Source organism: Pholis gunnellus (assembly GCF_910591455.1).
Source record: "Pholis gunnellus genome assembly, chromosome: 7".
Classification (NCBI taxonomy): domain Eukaryota; kingdom Metazoa; phylum Chordata; class Actinopteri; order Perciformes; family Pholidae; genus Pholis; species Pholis gunnellus.
Genome location: NC_136533.1, coordinates 3,248,039 through 3,269,321, shown reverse-complemented (window position 1 = coordinate 3,269,321; position 21,283 = coordinate 3,248,039). Strand labels below are relative to the sequence as shown.

General features: G+C 44.0%; 3 protein-coding genes across 3 annotated transcripts in view; 1 reads left to right on the top strand and 2 right to left on the bottom strand.

The window, feature by feature from the left end:
* Window positions 1-6,515, bottom strand: part of poc1b (POC1 centriolar protein B) — a gene marked incomplete at its 5' end in the record, with an annotated part of 40,321 nt that extends 33,806 nt beyond the window's left edge. Inside the window, 10 exons of the mRNA XM_079163748.1 lie at window positions 1,882-1,959; window positions 2,464-2,619; window positions 2,745-2,813; window positions 3,413-3,546; window positions 3,699-3,814; window positions 4,202-4,309; window positions 4,640-4,819; window positions 5,306-5,477; window positions 5,763-5,847; window positions 6,492-6,515. Coding sequence (XP_079019874.1) covers window positions 1,882-1,959; window positions 2,464-2,619; window positions 2,745-2,813; window positions 3,413-3,546; window positions 3,699-3,814; window positions 4,202-4,309; window positions 4,640-4,819; window positions 5,306-5,477; window positions 5,763-5,847; window positions 6,492-6,515 — 1,122 coding nt within the window. The remainder of the gene's footprint in view (window positions 1-1,881; window positions 1,960-2,463; window positions 2,620-2,744; window positions 2,814-3,412; window positions 3,547-3,698; window positions 3,815-4,201; window positions 4,310-4,639; window positions 4,820-5,305; window positions 5,478-5,762; window positions 5,848-6,491) is intronic.
* Window positions 6,516-7,084: 569 nt separating this feature from the next.
* On the top strand, window positions 7,085-14,100 carry cep41 (centrosomal protein 41). The gene is made up of 11 exons (XM_079163649.1): window positions 7,085-7,141; window positions 7,440-7,503; window positions 7,614-7,661; window positions 8,927-8,988; window positions 9,271-9,340; window positions 9,507-9,651; window positions 11,088-11,254; window positions 11,352-11,419; window positions 11,527-11,641; window positions 11,748-11,960; window positions 12,265-14,100. The coding sequence occupies exons 1-11, from the start codon at window positions 7,109-7,111 to the stop codon at window positions 12,396-12,398; spliced, it is 1,119 nt and encodes a 372-aa protein (XP_079019775.1). The 5' UTR covers window positions 7,085-7,108; the 3' UTR covers window positions 12,399-14,100.
* Window positions 13,763-18,102, bottom strand: cpa5 (carboxypeptidase A5). The gene is made up of 11 exons (XM_079163648.1): window positions 18,018-18,102; window positions 17,686-17,767; window positions 17,445-17,579; window positions 17,236-17,340; window positions 16,428-16,529; window positions 16,100-16,201; window positions 15,891-16,001; window positions 15,598-15,688; window positions 14,835-15,034; window positions 14,540-14,624; window positions 13,763-14,103 (listed from the first exon to the last, which is right to left on the bottom strand). The coding sequence occupies exons 1-11, from the start codon at window positions 18,080-18,082 to the stop codon at window positions 13,916-13,918; spliced, it is 1,266 nt and encodes a 421-aa protein (XP_079019774.1). The 5' UTR covers window positions 18,083-18,102; the 3' UTR covers window positions 13,763-13,915.
* Between the last annotated feature and the right edge of the window lie 3,181 nt (window positions 18,103-21,283).

Genomic DNA, 21,283 nt, shown 5'->3' with positions numbered 1-21,283 from the left:
TTGTGAAGCTTCAAAAGTAAAAAAACGGAATCCACGACAAAAGAACCCCGTTCTCCTCGGAACCCAATTCATGAAGCAGATCATTGAATGAGAAAGTCGTGTTTAGGAGACGAGGCTGTCAAATCCAAAGAGAAAACATGTGCAAACTGTTTATGTTCATCGGTTTATGAATCTACACAAACAAACATGCGCTTATGGTCATGTGTACGCTCAGGAAAAGAAAATAGATATATATATATATACAAATAATGCTATGAACGATTCCACTATTTAATATGTTCATATTCAGTTGTAGTGATACACTGATACCTGAACTTTACCATTCATTAAACTGTTGCTTTATGAAGCATTAGACTGATTGTTTCATGGCGTACTGTATAAGTAGAGTTTAGTGGGTGTTTGAGTGATGGCTGCCTGAATAATGCCCAGTGAGAGCTACATTAGCACTGTAATATTTATCTCTAAATATTTACATAAAGCAACAGAAATTGTATTTTGTGACCACCAGACTTTTTCCATTCAACGCCCTGAGAGTGTTTAACAGCAGGGGGCAGAGGTCACCTGTGGTTACATGTGGTACTCATGGGCCAGAGGACAAGTAGCACGATGACTGTGATGTTGGAATGAATGCATTTTTAATACCTAGTCAGTGGATCAGACATTTTCCATGCTAGAAACCAAACGTCAGAATGAACTATTCTATTAGAAATAAACGAATTAATGAAGTATGGTCTGTCACATGGCAGCGGATAAGCTATACTTCCCACAAAGCTCCCATTAAACCAGCCAGCCTCACCTCTGTGCTGGTCTCATTAAAGCTGTACATTAAGACCCACCTCCAGCAATCTCAGGTTTCTGCCCGTTTATCCAGGATCAGCGTTTGTGGAGTAAGCGGATAGCGCTAATTCACATCCAGGATTTTGACAACAATGATGTGAACACTCAAGTTCAGGGCCGAGACAAACAAACTACGGAGAGGAAAAACGCAACGTGGCATTCACCGGCGCGTTGGGTCAGAAGTTAAAAGAATACGAAAGCAGAGCTGAAAAGTTTAAGCTCACATTTTTATCCATAAATCCTGGACATGTTATCAATGAATCACTGATATGTGGTTGTGCGAAGGTGCGGTATTTTATAATTGGAGTAGTTTTCTTTAAACACAATTAAAGAGCAAAGACGGACGTCAACGTGTCTCTTCCTGCTGAAATCACCTGGTGTCTGTCGAGTGAATGAACCGTTTGAACTGAGTGAAAAGGCCTCAGTGCTGCAGCACCAACAAACTACCGACTGGTCTGCACTGCCACCTGGTGGCCATGGGGGGAAAAACACCCCCCTCTCAAATACACACAACCTCAAATCTGTTGATCTGTCCCGTTATCGCTCATGATAACGAGGTCAATCTTTCAGGCTCAAACTTTTAATTTCAGCCTGTATGTGTTTATTTTTACATGACAAGCAGCTGCTGGACAAAGCTGCTTCTGTGTCAGTTAATGTTTTTAAGTGGTGTCCATTTTTTTTAAATGTCAAAATTGAAATATACACGTTGATGGGCATTACTCGCTAGTCTCACAAAAACGGATCAATTTCCATTTTATCAGATACTTAACAACTTCTTTGCACCACCATCCATTTTCCCACTAGTTTTATAAGTTATTGTTTCATTTGTTGCTTTTTTTTTTACTGTGTTGTTTCTGTGTTTTTATGTCTTTGCTATATTTGATTGTACAACTGTTGTTTTTAAAATGTTCTCTATAAATACATTTGAACTGGATTTCTTGTGTCGTCCTTTTGCCATTGCTCAAGAAACTGAGTAATTGATTTTATTCCAGTCAAGTCATGTGTGATTTGTGATGTGTCTGTAGCGTTGCTACGCCGGCTTACCCTGCTGCTGTGAACGGATTGGCCCAACTCGACGACGTGCGGATCAGTGGACTGAGTGTCTGCCACCGTTGGACTGATCTGTGTTGAGAGAGAGAGAGAGAGAGAGTCACATAAAGCTGCTCCCCGTTCTGACCTTTACGACACATCTCTTGATTTCTCACCTGTAGCATTTACTGAACACAAACATGTTACGTGTGGAACGTGGACCCGGTCGTGTTCACTACATACGTCTTTGTCTGTGCAGTAAAGGACGTGAATAGTAAAATGAGTGAACACTGGTCCGTTATAATGAAACGGAGGATGCTGATGGTTAGTAGCCCACAGAGCTGCTATCCGGCCCTCTGACCTCTGACCTCTGACATTGGCCTAATGTGGTGACACTGCTTTTGTTTTCTATGATTTTGTGTTTTTATTCCTGGTCTCGTCGAGTCGTACCGTCTTCATGTTGGTTTGTACGGTAGATGAGAGTAGAAGTACACCAGTTAAGCTTTTGTATTACTATGTTAGATTTCAGAGAAGTTGAACTAGCACCTCATCCTGGGATAACGTGACATATGAAGTTCAGGGTGAAACTGAACTGACCTGAATGGCTGTGGGCTTTGGGAGGTGGAGGTGGGGTCCTCCTCTGGGGTGGATGTCAGTGAGGTGAGGTGGGGGATCCGGGGTGGCCCTCCGGCTGTGTTTTTGCAGGACGTCCTGGTAGGATTTGGTGTCAAAGTTTGTCCTCCACGTCAGCACCTGGGGGGGTCGAGGAGACCAGCACAACTTCCATGAACAGAGCTCGGCAGATTTTCTACGACAGAAAGTGGAAAATGTAATCTTGAAGTTACTAAAAGTATTGGTCAACGTCACGAAACACCAACCTGACCATCAGCTCCGCCCGAGGCAAAGAGGTCTCCGGCCCTGGAAAACACTACTGTGATTACAGCACCCTGGAAAACAAAGTAATCAAGGTTAGTGACAACAACCCTAACCTAACAAACAAACACCTAAAGGACTAATCCAGGGATATAGAAACCCTTTTACAGCCAGCGTCATCAAAAGAAGTGCTGTTTTGTTCCAGCCGTCCAGACGAGACAGAAACTGTTCGCGGCATCAAAATGTCTGTTTATGTGTTCGATTGTCTGACTTCTGTAGAACTCGAGTTCTCTGTTGGAATAACAATTCAGACAGCAACAGTTGTTCCAGATTAACGTGTGACCGCGTTAACTGGTGACATTCAGCCGAATGCGTCCGTGGTTTCTCCTGGTATCTTATGTAAAAGGTTGGCGCAGATAATAAACACAGATGAGTCTGTATTTAAAAGGACACCTCAATGCTCTGTTGGTGTCTGCCATCACTTTCTGCTTAGAGTCACCAGTTAACACGTTCACTCGTTAAGCCGAAACACCGGTGGCGTCTATGTCTGCAAGCTATTAACACACTTCCGTACGTCATCATTGTTTACAAATGGTAAAAAGGTCTATCAGTCGTAGAATAACGCTGCTCAGAGCGTCTGATGTCTGATGGGTGAACTGAGCTGGTGCCTCGCCTTGTGTCCATGCAGGGTGTAGATGAGGCGGCCCTCCACCAGGTCCAGGATCTTAACTGTGCCGTCACTGGAGCCACTGATCAGGTAGTAGTCGGACGGGTGGAAGGAAAAGCTGTTGATTCCTGCACAGTGGACTGATCCAAGGAATAAGCCACACACACACACACACACACACACAGAGACAAAAAACACATTAACAGCAGTTACAGTCTTGGTACACAGATATTAGCGCGGATGTTTCAGGTGGTTCCTTTATTTTCCAAACCATTGCTGCATTAGGACAGACCTTGATAATGCTGAATCAGCTTGTTGGTCCGTAGATCCCAGATTTTCAGGGAACTGTCGGCTCCCGAGGACGCGATGCAGGTTCCGCTTGAGTTGAAACCGACAAACGTTTCTGATCTGGAAGAACAAAAAAAAGCACTCAGTGACCGGCTGCAGTTTAACAGGCGGGTGTGTTCATAACAGACAACAGCGCCATCTATGGGACAGAAAAAGCAATGACTCCACTAAATCAAGTCAGATTTAACTTTTTAACGCATCTTTTAATTATATTCAGTGATGTTTTGGCCTTCTGAAATCAGAAAATACATGATCCACCTCCTCTTTGTAAATGTATTGGTTGTTTTAACACAAAAAGGGGAAAGAATAAAATCTCCAGAGGCTGTGCTGAGCACAATAACTTACACAGAAATATACAATTTGAAGGGAGCAAATCTAACTCATTAACAAAAAACAACAACGTCATTACAAAACCAAAGCTCATAACGGGACACTTTGAGGACGTACCCTCCATAGTCAGTGAAGCAGTTGATGCAGTGTTTGGTGGACGTGTCCCACAGCCGGATGGTGCGGTCGTCTCCACAGGACGCTATCAGACGCCCGTCTGGAGAAAACCTGCAGCGACGAAAAGACAAACAATTACACCCACAGCAGCAAATCTAGACCACTGAATTTGATCTACAGGTCTCATTCAGATGTTTCACATCGTGCCTAAATCAAAATATTAAAAAAAGGACTGTGCTCGCCTGATATCAGGCAGAATTTTCAATTTAAACTCAGTGGAGTGGGCGGATTCAAAGGTAAGTATAGGTGCCAAATACTGAGAAAAGAGTGTATAACTATTGGTTTGTAAAACGTATTCCTGCTGTTTATCCTTGGACCAATCCTTGGCTCATGGGACTCAGTTGCACTCGAGGTTACTGGGGACGCGGTGCTGCTGGGTACCTGGCACAGCGCACCCAGTTGGTGTGCTGGTTGAGGGAGTAGACGAAGCACTGCCGGTGAACGCTCCACACTTTGACGGACTTGTCGTCGGACGCCGTCACCAGTCTCTGCCCGTCGTGGGAGAAGGCGACGCTGCGCACGGCGGCCGTGTGGGCTTTGAACACCGTGGACTCTCCTTTCCTGTGAGACACAGAATGACACGTAGAACGCCACGGGACGTCTCTTCTGCCAGTGGCTACGTAACTGTATAACTCCTCCCTAAATTCAATATATTATGTGCAATGTAACGCTTTATTTTCAATATCATCGCCAATATTACTCTCAAAATCATGCACAGTATAACTTTTATATTAGGCAATGCTGTCAGAATAATAATTATAAAGTGTAAAAGATGTAATACTATTGCTCAAATATGTTTTTCTTTGTATTATATTGTTTTTTCTTATTCTTCTGTAGTAATCTTTGATCAAAGACTTTCCTTTATGATGAATAAAGTTCTGTTTTTCTTATCTTATCTTAAATATACAACTGATTGAATATCCAGCTTCTTCCTGTAAAACATCAGCCAACATGCAGCCTCAGCTTGTAGGGTTTGTGTTATTACGGCCCACTTATCTGAGTCAGAGAGGCCCTGATCTAAAGCAGAAAGAAGAGACTCGAGCCTACATGGAAGGGGTCCACAGTCGGACCGTTCGGTCCTTGGAGGAAGTGGCCACCAGGGAACCGGAGGGGGAGAACTGCGCCCCAGTGATGACGTCTTGGTGGCCAACGTAGCGGAAAGCCCTCGCCTTCGGAGCCAGATTCCAGATCATCAGGCTCTTATCCACTGACCCCGAGGCTAGAGGGACACAAGACTTACACAATAAACTTGAATGACTGGTATGAAAAGAAGCTATTACAGGGAATAAAGTGGGCTAAGTTTATACTGTTAACCTTTTAATTATGTCTCATATGACAGAAGGGCCCAAAACTGACCCGACATGACGATGACACAAACAGTCCTGATTACTGTGATGTTCACAGGTGTGGTAAACAAATACGTTGATCTTTGGGAGCCAAAAGTGTGACATGTGATGACAGGCAGCTATCTCCTGCCAAACAGCATCGGTAGCAAAAACATTACCCAGCTGTTTGCAGTTTGGATTGAAGTCTGCACAGGTGACGGCATCTTTGTGGCCCTTAAAGTGTCTCTCCAGGGCCGGGTCCTCCTGCAACGGCAATGCAGAGTCAGTGAGGGGAAACTCTGCCTTTCCTCTGCAGTTTCAGATAAGGAATAGTGTGCGAAAAGACATTTATTTCACGAGAAGTTTGGGAAAAAAGGTGTGGTGAAGGACACGTTTAACTGTTGAGACTAGGTGTGTGTGTGTGTGTGTGTGTGTGTGTGTGTGTGTGTGTGTGTGTGTGTGTGTGTGTGTGTGTGTGTGTTTGATGTAAACACATGCACCATGTTCATTTCACTTCACTCTGTGTTAAAAGCAGTTGCATTATGTGAGGGAAAGAGCTGTAAACACGTGCTGCTAGTGTTGCTTTGTGGTGGAGGGCTGTGCAGGAAACTCCCTATGGGATGACGTCACTGCTTGGTTTGCGTTTAGGCTAAATAATTAAAGAGACATTACAACGAGCAACAACTTCAAGCACACAAAAAAAACGTTATAAAAAGCGAGTTTACTATGTTTGTAACGATGTAATAGCGAAGACCAGAGGTGTGTTTGACAGCCCCACTCAGTAAATCCTCTTAGTAGCTTTGGAAAGTCGCCGACTCAGCTACTTATTAGCACAAGTGTAACGTTGTCAGAGTAACACGCACTTTTCCTTATTAAACATTTCAGAAATGATTGGCAAATGCACTTACCATAACAGACGCCATAACGGGCATTTGAGAGCTAATGTTGTCAGAGGGAAACTTCCATGGCTGTCAAACAGGGCGCCTTTAGCAACCGTCTCAGACCCGACCTGTCGATCTCGGATAACTCCAATGTTCTGCTCGATAGTCCTTTAGCAGCCGTCTCAGACCCGAGCTGTCAAACTCAGATAACCCGAATGTTCTGCTCGATCTTGCAACAACCGAAGAGAGTGGTGCTGCATTCATTAAAACTACTGAAAACGTTAGACACGAGAATCCGATATAAAAGAAAATCCATTCACAAATTTAAAAAAATCAATTCAAGCTGTAAGCATAGTAACCTAACTTCTTTGGGAAATTCTGAGTCTATTTAATTTAACTATTTTTTGTGAACTTAAAAATTAATATTACAAAAATGATTCCGGTTATTCCTATGTGACATTGAACGCAGCATATCGTTAAACCTGGAGCGTTTATCGCTGCTAAGCAACTAGCCAGCTCATATCATATGATGCTCCGAAGCATCAGCTCTTCTGATTGGGCCGTATGAACAGCACCGACTAATCAGCAGCGAGATTGTTATTAACCTTTTGGAAGTTGATGTTTGGGTATTTCGGTGTGTAAAGATGTCGCTCAATCGGGGCATCGGCAGTGTGCAGGTAATGTTTTATAGCATTACTTAGTTTATTTCCCCGCTAACTGCTAGTATTGCACTATCGATATATTAGCATGTACTGTCAGTACGGCGCGGGCCAACAAATGTAGCTATCATAGCAAGCTAGCTAGTTAGCTGTGGTCAGTGTTGAGTTACCATATCAACGCAAGTGGACCTGCACAACTCACGTCGTGAGCTAAACTATCTCTTTCTGAGAGCTTAACGCTACATGCTAACGTAACTAGCGTCTTTGTTTTTGGTCATACAGCTAACATGAACCCATGGTTGTCTTCTCTTTCTAGTACATGACAAAAAGGACACCGAAAAACGCAAAGTTTCAACATGTCAAAACCAGGCTGGACACAGGTAACTTAGTCCATTTACAGACGTAACTAACTTACTACTGTGTGATAAGCTAATAAATGGTTTATAAATGATTTATACATTTTTTTTTTACTGTCATTTTTGTATAATAGGATGCAGCCTTTCAAAATATCTGGAAAAACTGGAGGAGATTAATAAAAGTGAGTAACTCATTTGAATCATCATTGGCAAGTGTTTAGTTATATCATGTTTTTATTTTACTTCCCAACTACATGTACTTTGTTTGGTGCACTCATACATCTCAGATGTTTTTGTGTTGTTTGATGTATTGGGGAAATCCAGCATCTGAAGAAAAAATACTTAGTTTCAAGTGTAATCTCAGAAACAGCAGGAGGTGTTTGATTATGGAATATATTTGGCACGTGCATAAAGATGGAGTCCTCAAACTTTAACCTCTGTGACTGAGATTCACAATGGGTCCCCTATAGATACGAACAGCTTCAATGTCACTTCACACAGAGACATACAGCAGCTTTGACTCAGCGAGGACCGGACACTCCCTCTGTCCACCAGGACACGGCTGCTGTAGACTGTTTGACCCGTGACATTAGTAGAGTCCATTTTACACACTTTCTACTTTGCCAAAATGTGGAACGGGTGGATCAAATTCTCCTGTTTGGCAGAATTGAGTAAATCTCACACATGATCCAATCACAGCTAAATAAGCCCTCCTACGGGTCTGTTTCTTAGAGCAGTGTTAGTTGCTGTAAGATTAGCCAATTTGGCCCTTCATTTCCCCAAAGATGCGTGGTTTCCTCTTCTCTGTCTGCCCGTGTACTTCAAGAGGTAAACTGGAGAAGCCCTGAGCCGCTGATATTTCCCAGTTAAAGAGCTTCTTTGTTGACGGTGGTCGTTTTGTGTCGACCCGTCCTCTGATTTCTCAGGGATTAATTGACACTAATTCCTTCGTGAATGGAGGATTTGCACTGCTGTCCACAAGTGTTCCTCTGTGTGACTGTGTGGAGGACATGCTGGTCAGGTGCCAGCAGTGGTATGCGAGCCAGTGAGGTCACACCGTGGATAATAACAGCGCAGATAAAACTGTCCGAGCAGCCTGATGTGGGTGCAGTAGTAGGGAGGCTTGGCTGGAAGGTAGCATGGGAACAAACAGGGCGGAGCCGAGCTTTAGTGAAGCTTTAGAGGGGCATGAGGGGAAGGAGGACCTGCAAGGCCCGGGTGAGCTGTCTGTAGCACGGCTGCATGGGATAGATGGAGAAATCATCACGGTTGTTTTACTAGATTATGCAATTGTCAAACTGAACGATTACTCCGGAGTGCAAAGCTGGTATCTTCAGCTACAGCGGCCATTCTGAATGAGATATGTCAAGACTGTCATCGGGGCTTTGAGGCCCCCTTCCTCCTGTAACCCGACCTAAATGTAACCATATTTCCCCCTTTCTTTCAGATTACAGGTATCGAAAAGATGAAATCTTCAAGCGGTTAAAGGTGACAACGTTTGCACAACTGGTGAGCATTAATGCATTTATTACTGCAACGTGCTGTGAGAGTTATGTGTCGTACTCGGTGGATAATTCCAGCCGGCAGTTATTTCCGTGGCCTGTATTTAGGAGGTGATGGAAAGAATGCAGTGATTAATAATGAATATACTGCTTGTGTGAATGGTTCTGGACAGACGGCTCTCAACTCATTTACAGACTCCAGGGTATCATTCTCTTGGCACTCTTACTTTGCATTTGTTCTTCCAAAGTACGTGCATCTTAGGTTTCTGGACTTGTTTTTTCACACCAGGTGCTTCAGGTAGCCTCCGTATCGGACCTGAATGAAAGTGAGATTGACGGCGAATCGCGCGGCCCAGAAGGTAACTAGCAGAATTACAACTTTATTCACCTCCTGCTTGATACCAAATGGGTGATTCACATTATAAAACACATTTAACGTGGGTCACTAACGGTATTTGTACTGGATATACTAAATGTAAATGTACTATATGACACTTGTATTTCCTACTCCCCGTTGCTTTGCAGACCGTCTGTCCGTGGTGTCTGATGCCGACCTAGAGAGCCTGTCTGAACACACCAATGGCTCCTCACAGGCGTCGCCTCGTTCAGATCAGCAGGATGCAGGAGACACCGGGGAAGTCTGCTACTCCGCCAGGTCGACACTGCTGAGGTACTGAACAGCTCTGCACCCTTTAAAGCCTTACCGAGTACCTCGCACTGTACACAACACACCGTATCGCTCCTAGTTTGGTGGTCAACCTTTTATGCGAATTGTGCCACTGTGCCTGGCGTTGGTGCAGCTGCAACTCTCTCTGGTTAACGTTTGTGTACTAGAGTTTCAGTAGTAGTGGGCTATGAAGTTCACTTCTCCAAAAACACAGCCCAACTTGATGTTGACAACCAAATAGAAACTCAAGAAAGTGGTTTCTGTTGTCTTTTAAAATCTCAAACCAATACTATCTGCATGGCTAAGTGCTACTAAGAGATCATTGTCATTTTCTGTGAACTGGCCCTTTAACTTCTTGTTCTGTGTCTTAACTGTGTTCCGTACATTCACACTGTCATACTCGGTCACACCCAGCATCCAACAATCACAACCCTGAACCACACCTGTAACCCTCCACCCCCCCACGTCTGGATCTACACTCAACACACGGTTCATCCACCTTTCTTCCCCCCTGAAGACATCTGCCAGTCCCTCATGTCCACCCTGCTGTTAGTCACACAATCACCTCGCTCAAGATGTTCTCAGCGCCCCTTCCTCTCACCTGCGTCCCCCCCCCCAGAGTGTAACTCTATCTGTGGTCTCTGTAATGGCAGAGCTGTTCGGTCACCTTCACCTTGTGGGGAGGACAGATGGAGAGAAAGAGAGAGTAGTGCAGCGCTGGGGTGAACCTACACCAGGGGAAAGTGGTGTTTGGCTCCGCTCCAGGATCACGTCTTTCTCCTCGAGGCTCCGGTTTCACGTTCACTGGCTTCGACACTTGGGAGAACAACCCCTCCCTCGCTTTATGTTACAAGATCAGTACTGTTACAGACAGTAGGATGGTACCAGAGGGTATAGAACGGGTGTGTCCACCATTGGTGCCATGGAAAAAAGCCAAACCTGTACAAACAAGAAGAATGGAAAGAAATGAGAATGAATTAATAAATTAATTTAAAAGGTACTACATGAAACTTTAAAAGGGTTATGAAACAGTCTCATTCTAATACTTATGCCTCTTTATGACCTACATAAGGAGGCCATCAGAGAGAATATTGTCTATTTCTTCATAGCTCTTATTAATGCTCGTCGTCTGATCCGATTCCCTGTAAAATCCGCCGTGGTGATAGAAATGGTTCACCAGAAACAGCCGTATTGCTGAGCCCGCTGGAGGGAAGGGAGGACACGGGAGAACCAGGACTGAGCGTGGCGGACTGTCAGACCCTGCTGCAGTAAAGCGAGAGGTTTTCTAAAGGGACTCTGGTGCTCGGGAACACTACTGCTTTTGTCCACAAGGAACCGCCAAAAACCAACTCTGAATGAAAGCGCCTCGTAGCTTTAATCAACACATTTCTGTATTTCGGACACCGGTGTTGCAGCCTCTAACTTTGTGCCTGTTACAGTGTTATCAGTGGCGTGGGGGAGCTGAACGTGGACAGGAACCATCAGGAGACGGAGAACGAGTCGGTGTCGCGCCCCGAGCTCGCTGACAGGCCGTACCCCGACAGCCCCTACCTGCTGCTGGACGTGCGCGACCGCGACCAATACGAGTGCTGCCACATTATCAGCGGTAGGTGATTAAAAAAAAAAAAAAAACATGAAGCCAGATCATCAGGCTTCTCATGATAAAAAAGATGTTTTTAATCGTCTCTCTCTCTCTCCAACAGCATACAGTTTCCCCATCGCCACGCTGTCTCGAACAATGAACCCCTACACCAAAGACGTGCTGGAATACGTATCCTGCCACACTAAACATTCACCTGTCCGGCTTTTTATCTCGCAAAATCAATGTGGGGGCTTTTTGAAACTCAGTGAACTGAACTTAACCCACAAACTTTGTAGAAAAATACAGCAGGGAAGATCATCATCATGTACGATGAGGATGAGAGAATGGCCATCCAGGCTGCCACCGTCATGTGTGAACGAGGGTTTGAAAACCTGTTCCTGCTGTCTGGAGGTAAAGTATTGTTGTTGCTTCCTTTTTTAAAAGTAATCTAATCCACTGTAGAGATTTCATCTCGAGCGTCGTACTTGGAGGATAGACGGATGTTGTCGTCTCCCAGGTTTAAAGGTAATCGCTCAGAGGTTTCCAGAAGGGATGACGACGGGCTCCATCCCGACCTCGTGCCTGTCCTCCCCCACGCCGCTGAGGGCGAAGAGGAGCTCTGTGCCGCCGCCGTCGCTACCAGCAGAGAAGAGGTGGCGGTTCACCTCAGACGAGCTCACCAAGATCCAGGATCAGCTGGAGGAGATACTCATCCCCAGTAACTCCAACAGTAAGACCACCGTTTGTTTTTTACAGCTGCCAAGACACAAAAACTGGTGTTTGTGGCACAATTATTGAAACCACGAACTCAAGTGTCTATTGACCCGGTATGGCCCTTCCCTCCTGATTGCTTTGCTCCATGAAGTCATGAATCAACATTTATGAGCACTAGAACTAGAGAAAGTTGCACTCTCAAAAGCTACGTTTGCCCCGTCTACCACTTCCCGTTCAGTGTTTGCGTGTGTGTGTGTGTGTGTGTGTGTGTGTGTGTGTGTGTGTGTGTGTGTGTGTGTGTGTGTGTGTGTTCATCGCAGGCCGCATGTCCAGCCGCGCATCAAGCAGCAGCAGCAGCTCCACGTCTAAAGCCTCCAGCGCTCGGAGTCGACAGAGTTCCTCTGCATCTGGGACGGACAGCGCCAGGGTTCAGAGCAGCAGACCCTGGAAATAACCCCCCCCCCCCCCCCCCCAACCACGCAGAAGTACACAAACAAACGTACCTCCAACACAAAGTCCATCACGACTTTTAGTTTCATTGTAATACTGCGCTCTCCGTCACCTCTGGAGATATTACGTCAGACTGAAGTATTTTCCCCTTGAAGCTTTTTTTTTCTCTTATATTTAATAAATGCTGGACATGTGAATGTTTGCACAGTGCCTCGTCTGTGAACCGGAGAACCGAGTTTTTTTTGCACTCAAATACATTTTTCATGTCGCACTATTACAGATGATGACTTCATTCTGTTCTTTTTTTTAAACATTATTTTGTCCTAAAAGGTCCAGCTTAACTCCATCAGTGTGACAGCCAACAAAAAGAAATGGCGTTCGTGAAATGAAGGACATGCTGGGAAACTATGTATTACATGAGATGTCATTTATAAAATGTCAAAGAGCTTTGATCCATTTTGTAAAATTAAGAAAAGCTCTTCTGTATTTTTGTAATTTTTCTCCACATTGTCATTGTTGTGAATCCTAATCCGACGGCCTTCATGTGCAGCCTTTTCAGCCGCTTATGCAGTGACGTGACTGTGTGTGTGTGTGTGTGTGTGTGTGTGTGTGTGTTAAACTAAGTTACACTAACCGATGAGCCGACGCCTTCAGACAGACGGACGGATCGTTATCGTCGCAGCGTCACTGAAGGAAGGAAACGGGCCGTAACCGAAGCACAAGCAGCACTTCAGTGACGGACGCATTGACGCACAGTATTGCTGATGTGTGGCCTTTGGATTTGTTGGCATGTTGGTGACTTATTGCGTTGATCAGTTTTCTCTGGGTTCACTCACACAGTCTCATATAAGTGCATCTATTGAAGATATGGACGACAGTCTTAACTCACACTAACAATCAGATCACAATATGTTCTTTGTAAATGAATGTCAAATAAAGTGTATAATTGTTTGCTGTATCGTTTCCTCGTCTTAATGAGTCAGAAATGTTGACAGCAAATCGAAAAAGCAACTCAATGATTTATATTCAGTGGCTTATAATTAGGTCTTCTGTTGAGAGAGAGGCTGATGTAATTCAGTAGTTTACTGGATGAAGAATGTAACCTCCTCTTACTCTGATCACATCTGGGTAAAAACAAATGTAAACAAGAAAAAAAACGAAAATCTAGAAGCATAAGATAAGATTGACACAAAAAGTGACACGATGGGAGATTTATACTTTATATGTATTTAGTTAGTTTTTGACCAGGTCTGAGTAGAGAGCGGTTTAAAGGATGTGGAAATAATACAGAAAGGTGTGAAATGCGGACATATCTTATGTGCATGAACATGGACAACGTGCACCCAATTAAAACGATTTGAAATCATGAAGTTCTCAAGTGTGCTTATTTATTCGTCTGTAATTTTCATCGTCTAAAGAGTCGTGACGTATGCGGACGTATTTACACCTGACATTTGCCAACAATATCCTCTCCACAGGGACTTCCAATTACACACACACACACACACACACACACAGAGACTAGTAGGCGTTCTTGGCGGTGTGGTCCATGATCGCCATCAGAGCCAGCCAAGTCTCCCGGGCAGTGGGGATGATCTGATTGGCCGGCAGGATGAAGCCGTAACGGCCAGTGTCCCTCAGCTCGAAGGTGTAGGAGTACTTGATGCCCTGGTTGTAGGTCCAGTCGATGGTGCCGCCGCTGGCTTGATCTACGATTGAAACAGGTACTGTTCAGGGTATTTCTGTATAGAGATGGCAGCCATAATAACCAGGAAGTTAGCATCGCACTGGTTCAAAAACACAACGGGATTCTCCATTTTTAGGGGATTTTAGCAAAAAATGTAGTCTTTGGCAAACAATGTTTATGATACTCTTTTACAAATGAAAAAACTTTTATGATTTTTGAAGCATAAATACAATCGTCAGCAGTAAAAAGATAACGTTAGGCTGGAATCAGGGTCGCATGACTTCACGTCACCACCACGAAAAATAAAAAGTATAAAGACCAGAAAAGCCCACATTTCATCTGGCTTTCAAAGGAAAACCAGTGAAAAATGAGGGCTAACTGTCCGTAAGATATCGTAAGAACAGTTGTGTGAAGAAACGTTAAAACCAGTTTGTGGAATTGAAATACTTCCGACTTACAGATGGTGTTGATGATGCTGCCGTATCTGTACCTGGTACCGTACAGAGAAGCCAGGTCAGTGATGGCCTTCTTAGCCAGATTGTGCTGTGGGAAGAGATCACCACAATCACATATCAACGTCTATTTATAGTTTATCATACTGCTGCTGCATATTCTTACATTTCTGACATAACAGTCAAAAGTAGAACAAACTAATGAGCCCAGAGAAATCGGTTTTCCCAGTTTGATCATGAAAAATAATAAAAGTTCTGGGTAAAAAATAAAGTCATTAAAGGCAAAGAGTGTGATTTCTACCAGCTCGGTCTGGTCCCTGGCTGGAGTCCTGGTGTAGCCGTAGGGGTACAGGAGCATCTGAGAGTAGGAATGGATGGAGACGAAGGCCTTGAGGTTACCGTGGGACTTCACAAAGTCCACAATGGACTTGACCTCGGACTCAGAGTGAGCCCTGGGTCCTCTGTAGGTCTCTGTGCAGGGGCTGCTGCTGGCACCGGGTCCTACACACAGAGATAACAACAGTCAGTCTGTCTATAGATACCCTCTGAACACTTGGTGCCTTAGATACTAATACTCATGACACAAGCATCTCCATGAAATACAAAGGGGCAAAAACATGACATCTTGTGATAATCAAAGTATATTTGTTATATTTTTGAAGTTTTTTTAATTGTGTCATCTGCGTGTTGGTGAGCAATTTGAGGCAAATCTGTGTAAGTGTGCCGCCATTTTGGCCAGGGCTCTCTGAAAAGAAGTCCCTTCTGTTTAAAGCCACTGTGTGTAGGAATTAAACATTTGGTACTTTGGGATCATCTAGTGGGATCATCGAGCACGGCAATGGCAGACGGCAATGAATGTCACTAAAAAAAGTAATAAATACAGGTCAGATGTTTTTTTTAAATGAGTAAAAATCTGTATTTTTAAGGGCTTTTTATCAATATGACATATTAGGGCCAGTGTACACAAAATATAATGATAATAATAATTACAGAGCCAGAGGAAGAGGCTAATAGTTTCAAAAATAAGTATTGATGACGACATGTACGTCAATTTCAGACTTTACCTCCAAAACCAGCATCCCAGTTCCTGTTGGGGTCGACTCCCACACAGCTGGTGCCGGGGTTGGGCTTCCTGGTCTTACGCCACATACGGTTCTGGAATCATCAGAGCAGCTCATCACAATTTGTCACTTTTAAATCACTGCATGTGTTGTATGTGTACTTTGGGACCTCAACAGGGTCGAGAAACCCTATCGGAGCCTTAAAAAGAATGACTATTGTCAATTAAAAATCTGAAAGTGGCTGGAAATCATTTTTAAATCAGTCAGTGAAAACAACCCAGCGCTGAGAGACTCACTGAGTTGTGAGTGTAGTAGAAGCCATCGGGGTTGGTCACGATCTCCACGAAGATGTCCATCTTGTTGAGAATGGCGGTGAGAGCGGGGTCACGTCCGTAATCAGTCACAATCTACTCACACAAAATGGCAAGAACGCCGGTTAGAGGTGAAAAGCTCTGCGGAGACTGTGATGAAAATCTAAAATATTGGGAGAATTGTAAAAAAGCACCTTTTTGGCGAACCAGGTGCCGCTGGCCTGAGTGACCCACTCTCTGGAATGGATTCCAGTGTCGATCCAGATGGCGGGACGGTTGGTTCCACCGGTGCTGAACTACGGGAAAAAGGAAAGTCGCAGTCAAACTACGAGTACACTTTCTAAATTGTTATTATTTAACATCTCATGATGTCAGCGTGAACACATCGCTTCATTTTGTGGAGCAAGTGCTCAACTTATCCACGAGCCTTTGTGAAGAACAATGGTTTGTTCCATTTGTGGTCGTTCATTTACTTTGTATTTCACTTTTTTTAATTGATTTCATCGAGGTGGTTTCATTTACCTTGAGCACATTCAGGGGACGACCCTGGTAGCTCTGACCGATCACAATCTTGCTGACCAGGTTGGGATTCTCAGCCACCAGCATGTCCTGGAAGCTGTAGATCTAAACCAAAGAGACCATAGTCGGTTTAGGGTTGTGACATAATTCTGTTTTGCACTGTTTGCTCCTGAGTGAGTTTATATCTGTTGTTGAAACACTTTGGGATGCAACATAAAAATCCAGTTGGGGTGCTGCACTGAGGAGCCTTTGTTATGAGCATGGACCGATTAATGAACGGGCATACAGGCCCAGGGGCCCCGATTAATGAGCGGGCATACAGGCCCAGGGGCCCCGATTAATGAACGGGCATACAGGCCCAGGGGCCCCGATTAATGAACGGGCATACAGGCCCAGGGGCCCCGATTAATGAACGGGCATACAGGCCCAGGGGCCCCCTGGCTTCACCGACAAAATGTCACTCAAAGAGACACGTGCCAACCAGGAAGAGATTACTGACCACAGAGAATAACAAAAAGACTGCAAAGAGACCAAAACAACTGCAAAGAGAAACAAAGAGACTCGCAACAACTATGACAAGGTGCCAAACAACCACGAAGAGACACAAAATGACAACAAAGAGAGACAAAACAACCAAACCACAGACAGATCCTTAATTACGACTATATAGTGAATTATCATTGTCTTATGTATGAATGCTACAAACATCCTCCTGATTTGTTTTTATTTGAATACGTTAGAACCAAGAATTGGGTCGACATGTATTTAATGAAAGCTGTCTGTGGTGTTAATACTGAGTGAGCGTACTGACCTCGTGGATGGGGTGGTACCTGGAGAAGTCAAAGCTGTCCGTGTTTCTGGGCTCAGCGTCACGAGCAGCAGACTCCATCTCCTCCTGCTCCTCATCCAGCATCGCCTGCAGGATAATAACATTTAAGCACAGCACACATACAACATGTATTTATAGCTTTGGCCCCGAAAATCTGCTTCAGACTCCCGAAACGTTTGCGGGTCTCGTACCTGAAGGTCTTCGATCATGATGGAGTACTCCATTTCCAGACTCTCCAGGTGGATTTTGACGGACTGCAGGCTGTGGAAGGGAACTCTGATATCCACGGGAGTCGCCACATCGGTCACCCCCCTCCAGAAGTCCAGCTGGAAGAGAACACAGATGTCATACAACATATACAACGGTTTAACTGTCACTTATTTGAAGATGTGTGTCTTTATTTAGAATTCGTGTTAGTGGGAAATGACTGACCTCGAACTCCACCATGTCCTCCAGGTCCTTGATAAGAGCCAGCTGGGCTTCATCCTTTGCAGTAATGCGAAGCACCTGATGCCTGAAAAGAGAACCACAACGTTTTAACATCCTTTGACTCAACTCACGACGCCCAGACCCAGAGAGAAGTTGGCTCACATGGGGTGAAGTAAGATTCTCTGCTGAAACTTCCTCAGAGAAAATAGAAGCCACTGCATTTATTATAAAACTGGAGCTATCACTTTATCTGAAGCAAGTTTACATTGGCAGCTATCAACCGTGGCCTTTAGTTTAAAATAATAAATATGACGTCTCTGGCAGGTCCCACTTACCCCTCAAACGTCTCCTTGCCGAGAACGGCCACGAACAGCGCGGTGAGTGCGAGCAGCCCCCTCATCCTGATCCAGTGGTGTGAACCTGGCGGGGCCCAAACACAGGCTTTTATGGCCGAGCGTATACCGGGGTCACGTGTTCAAACCCACAACCTTGCTTAAGGTGACCGAGGTGTGTTTCAACGGCTGGTGCGTTTCCCACGCCCAGCATGGAGATAGCAGAACCCAAGCTGCACCGCGGTTGTTGCACCGTGCTTGTTTATGACATATAAAGTAGGTGTTCAGTCTACAGAGTCCGCCCGGCTTTGGTTTCTTCTTCTGTCTGTCTGTAGAGTCCATTGAGGTTCATTATTTTTGTGATGAGCTGTTTTATCCTTTGGTTTGTAAAATGTTAGAAAATTCACAAGATTACAGAACAAAGTGCGTGCTTTGTCTAAAACTATAAATGTATTTATTTATGATTATACAAAACAGAGAAAAGCGGCAAAACCTCACATTTCAGAAGCTGGAACCAGAGAATATTTCATGTATTTTATATATAAAGTAGTTTTTTCTTTATTGGCATTCAGAGGATTTACAGAAAACTATTACCAACACTTTACCTCACACATGTTTTACCAGTTGTACACCACAACACATGTCTCGCTGTAATATTTGAACATTGTTTTATAGATTTGCCCTCCTCAATAAATGTGGCTCTATTTGTTGTTGTCAGACTTTAAGAGCTTTTACTTTCCTTGTATCCAATATGGTAACGTTTTAATGATTCTTTGTTTTATGCCATCTGACCTTCAGAATATGTCTTTATCACTTGTGTCACTTTTTTCCTGTAAATGTGAGAATATCTACAGAATGAAGATATGAAAAGAAAACCAATGAAATTGTCTTAGTTCTAAATTGACAGCTCGAGATGGAGTCTCACTGCTCAACAGGAAGCCGCCGGCGTCCACCGGGTGTTGCAGCTTCCTCTTTGATGTTTTCAGTCGGGGGCGAGACTGCAATCAGCAGCTGAATTGAAACCAGCTTTTTGGATATGTGTGTACTGTGAACTCAACATGTTGGCGGTACAAGACAGATATGAGACAACTGGACATGTGAGAGTGCAAACCATTCACATCTGGTGCGTTCGCATGGTTTTGTTTCAAAATCTGACATCCGGCCAAAATATGTGCCTTCTACTTCTAAAAAGAGCCGCATTCAAGAAGGCACGAGCATGTTTATCATCGAGCAACGGACTTCAGATAACATTTAAAAATGACTACATAAAAATGTTATTCTTTACTCGATTCCTTCTTCTGTCCTTGTCACAAAATATGCATCGCACACCTGAGCATGAACTCATTTAAGATCACATGATAGCGACGTGAAGGACCCTTTGACATTATTCACTAATGAGACGTCCCTGTGCTGTACACGTCCAGTCCGTGTTATGCAACCCAGCTGATAAGGACTTTGCAGAGGAAAAGTAAAGAGACAGAAGCCGAGACAAGAGTCCGCCAGTGTGTGGAAAACACCTGCGGGAGAGTTTGTGATTCACAGAGACTTACGGTAAAGCAGACAGCGTGTCCGTCCACGTCCATGTGTCCTGCTGAAGTGTCCTTGAAGCAGGACGGCGATCTCCTCCCTGCCTGCTTTAGGCTTCAGTGAGGGAATCGGCCAAGGGCACAAAACACAGACTTGTCTAAAGTCTGCTTTGGTCACAATGAAACAGCATTTTGAGAATATTTAACTTCCTTATTTTGATGTAATCTTTTCTGCTGAAACATGTAGTCAATAAATATTTGTGACATGGGAGGGGCGGGACAGTTTAGGAACTGGAAGCTCCACTGGTTTTATGTGTCAGGACAATTGTCACTTCACTGTAATTTGTTTGTTTGATTTAAATATGCAGATAACCCCCCTGACCACCTCATGGCCATTTGATTTACAGTTTAGCTACCACAAGATGGATCCCGTCACCATCGCACCCAGTCAGCAACCTTTGGGTCTGAAAAGTGAAGCCAATGAACCGCCTTAAAGCTGCATTCTCTCTAATGTCCACCAGGGGGCGACTCCTCTGGTTGTATAGAAGTCTATGAGAAAATGACTCTACTTCTCTCTTGATTTATTACCTCAGTAAACATTGTAAACATGAGTTTATGGTCTCAATCTCTAGTTTCAAGTCTTCTTCAATACAGCATGATGTTCATTTAGTAAATGATGGTCCATTTAGAGTCAAACAGACCATAAAGCAGAGTATGCTTTAGGGCGGGGCTACACAGTGATTGACAGGTCGCTACCACATTCTTGTTCGGTCTAAGAGTTGTCTGTGTTTTCGTCTTACAACTTTAACCCTTTCACAGTGTGTTTTCACTTCATGAATGTTAAATTTAACATTTTTGGCCGCCTAAAGATGTCTTATTTAGCGTTGGGTTGTCCTTAGCTCCGCCCTCTCTTGTCACTTCTGGTTCCAAAACACCAAGATGGCGACGGCCAAACGACAACCTCAAGGCTTCAAAAAACGTAGTGGACAAAAACAATGGGTGACGTCACGGTGACTACGTCCACTTATTTTATTCAATTCAATTAAATGTATTGGTCTAGCACAAATCACAAATTTGCCACAGAGGACTTTACGATGTGTAGAGAATACGACATCTTCTGTCCTTGGACCCTTGCTTCAGAAAAGGACAAACTTCCCAAAAATTATTTTACTGGGACAAAAAAAAGGAGGAAACCTCCTTTAATGTGAAAGAACAACATAATATCCATCTGACCTGTAAGGGTGTGACAGCGTTGCTTCCTTTAGAGAAGGCCAGCAACAGTTCACAGAGGAAGTTGCAAACCACATTGTTTCCTGTGGCAGAGGCAACAGCTGTTTGACAGGAGTTTCATTCAGAACCACCAAAACATCAGATCACAAAACAAAACAGCTGTTGTTGTGTCGTTTATGTCTCTCTGTGTGTGTCCAATTCAAATTCAAATGTGCATACTGCATTCAAAAATGTATGTTTTTAAAACACACACATATCACCACATTTGCTGACATCTTTCTCTCTCTCGCTCTCTTTTTTTGTCGTGACAACATCATGACACGGACATTAAAATGAAAACACTTCGGTAGATAAAACAGCTTGAATCAGTAGCCCACTAAAACAGGTTGAATCTGTCAAAAAGGTCTAAACACCATCATATCCTTTGTGTGACAAGAACACGCCCCTTCTGCTCTCTGATTGGTCGTCCTTCGCTCTATTGCCCACTTTCTCTATTCCTATTGGTCAATATGA

Excerpts from the sequence above, each read along its gene's own strand:
- cep41 (XM_079163649.1), top strand. The coding sequence starts at position 7,109 with ATGTCGCTCAATCGGGGCATCGGCAGTGTGCAG. Across the intron at positions 11,255-11,351 it reads GTGCTGCCACATTATCAGCG|CATACAGTTTCCCCATCGCC; the intron begins GTAGGTGATTAA and ends TCTCTCCAACAG. Across the intron at positions 11,642-11,747 it reads CCTGTTCCTGCTGTCTGGAG|GTTTAAAGGTAATCGCTCAG; the intron begins GTAAAGTATTGT and ends GTCGTCTCCCAG.
- cpa5 (XM_079163648.1), bottom strand. The coding sequence starts at position 18,082 with ATGAGGGGGCTGCTCGCACTCACCGCGCTGTTCGTGGCCGTTCTCGGC. Across the intron at positions 17,580-17,685 it reads AGGACATGGTGGAGTTCGAG|CTGGACTTCTGGAGGGGGGT; the intron begins GTCAGTCATTTC and ends GTTCTCTTCCAG. Across the intron at positions 17,341-17,444 it reads TCATGATCGAAGACCTTCAG|GCGATGCTGGATGAGGAGCA; the intron begins GTACGAGACCCG and ends ATTATCCTGCAG.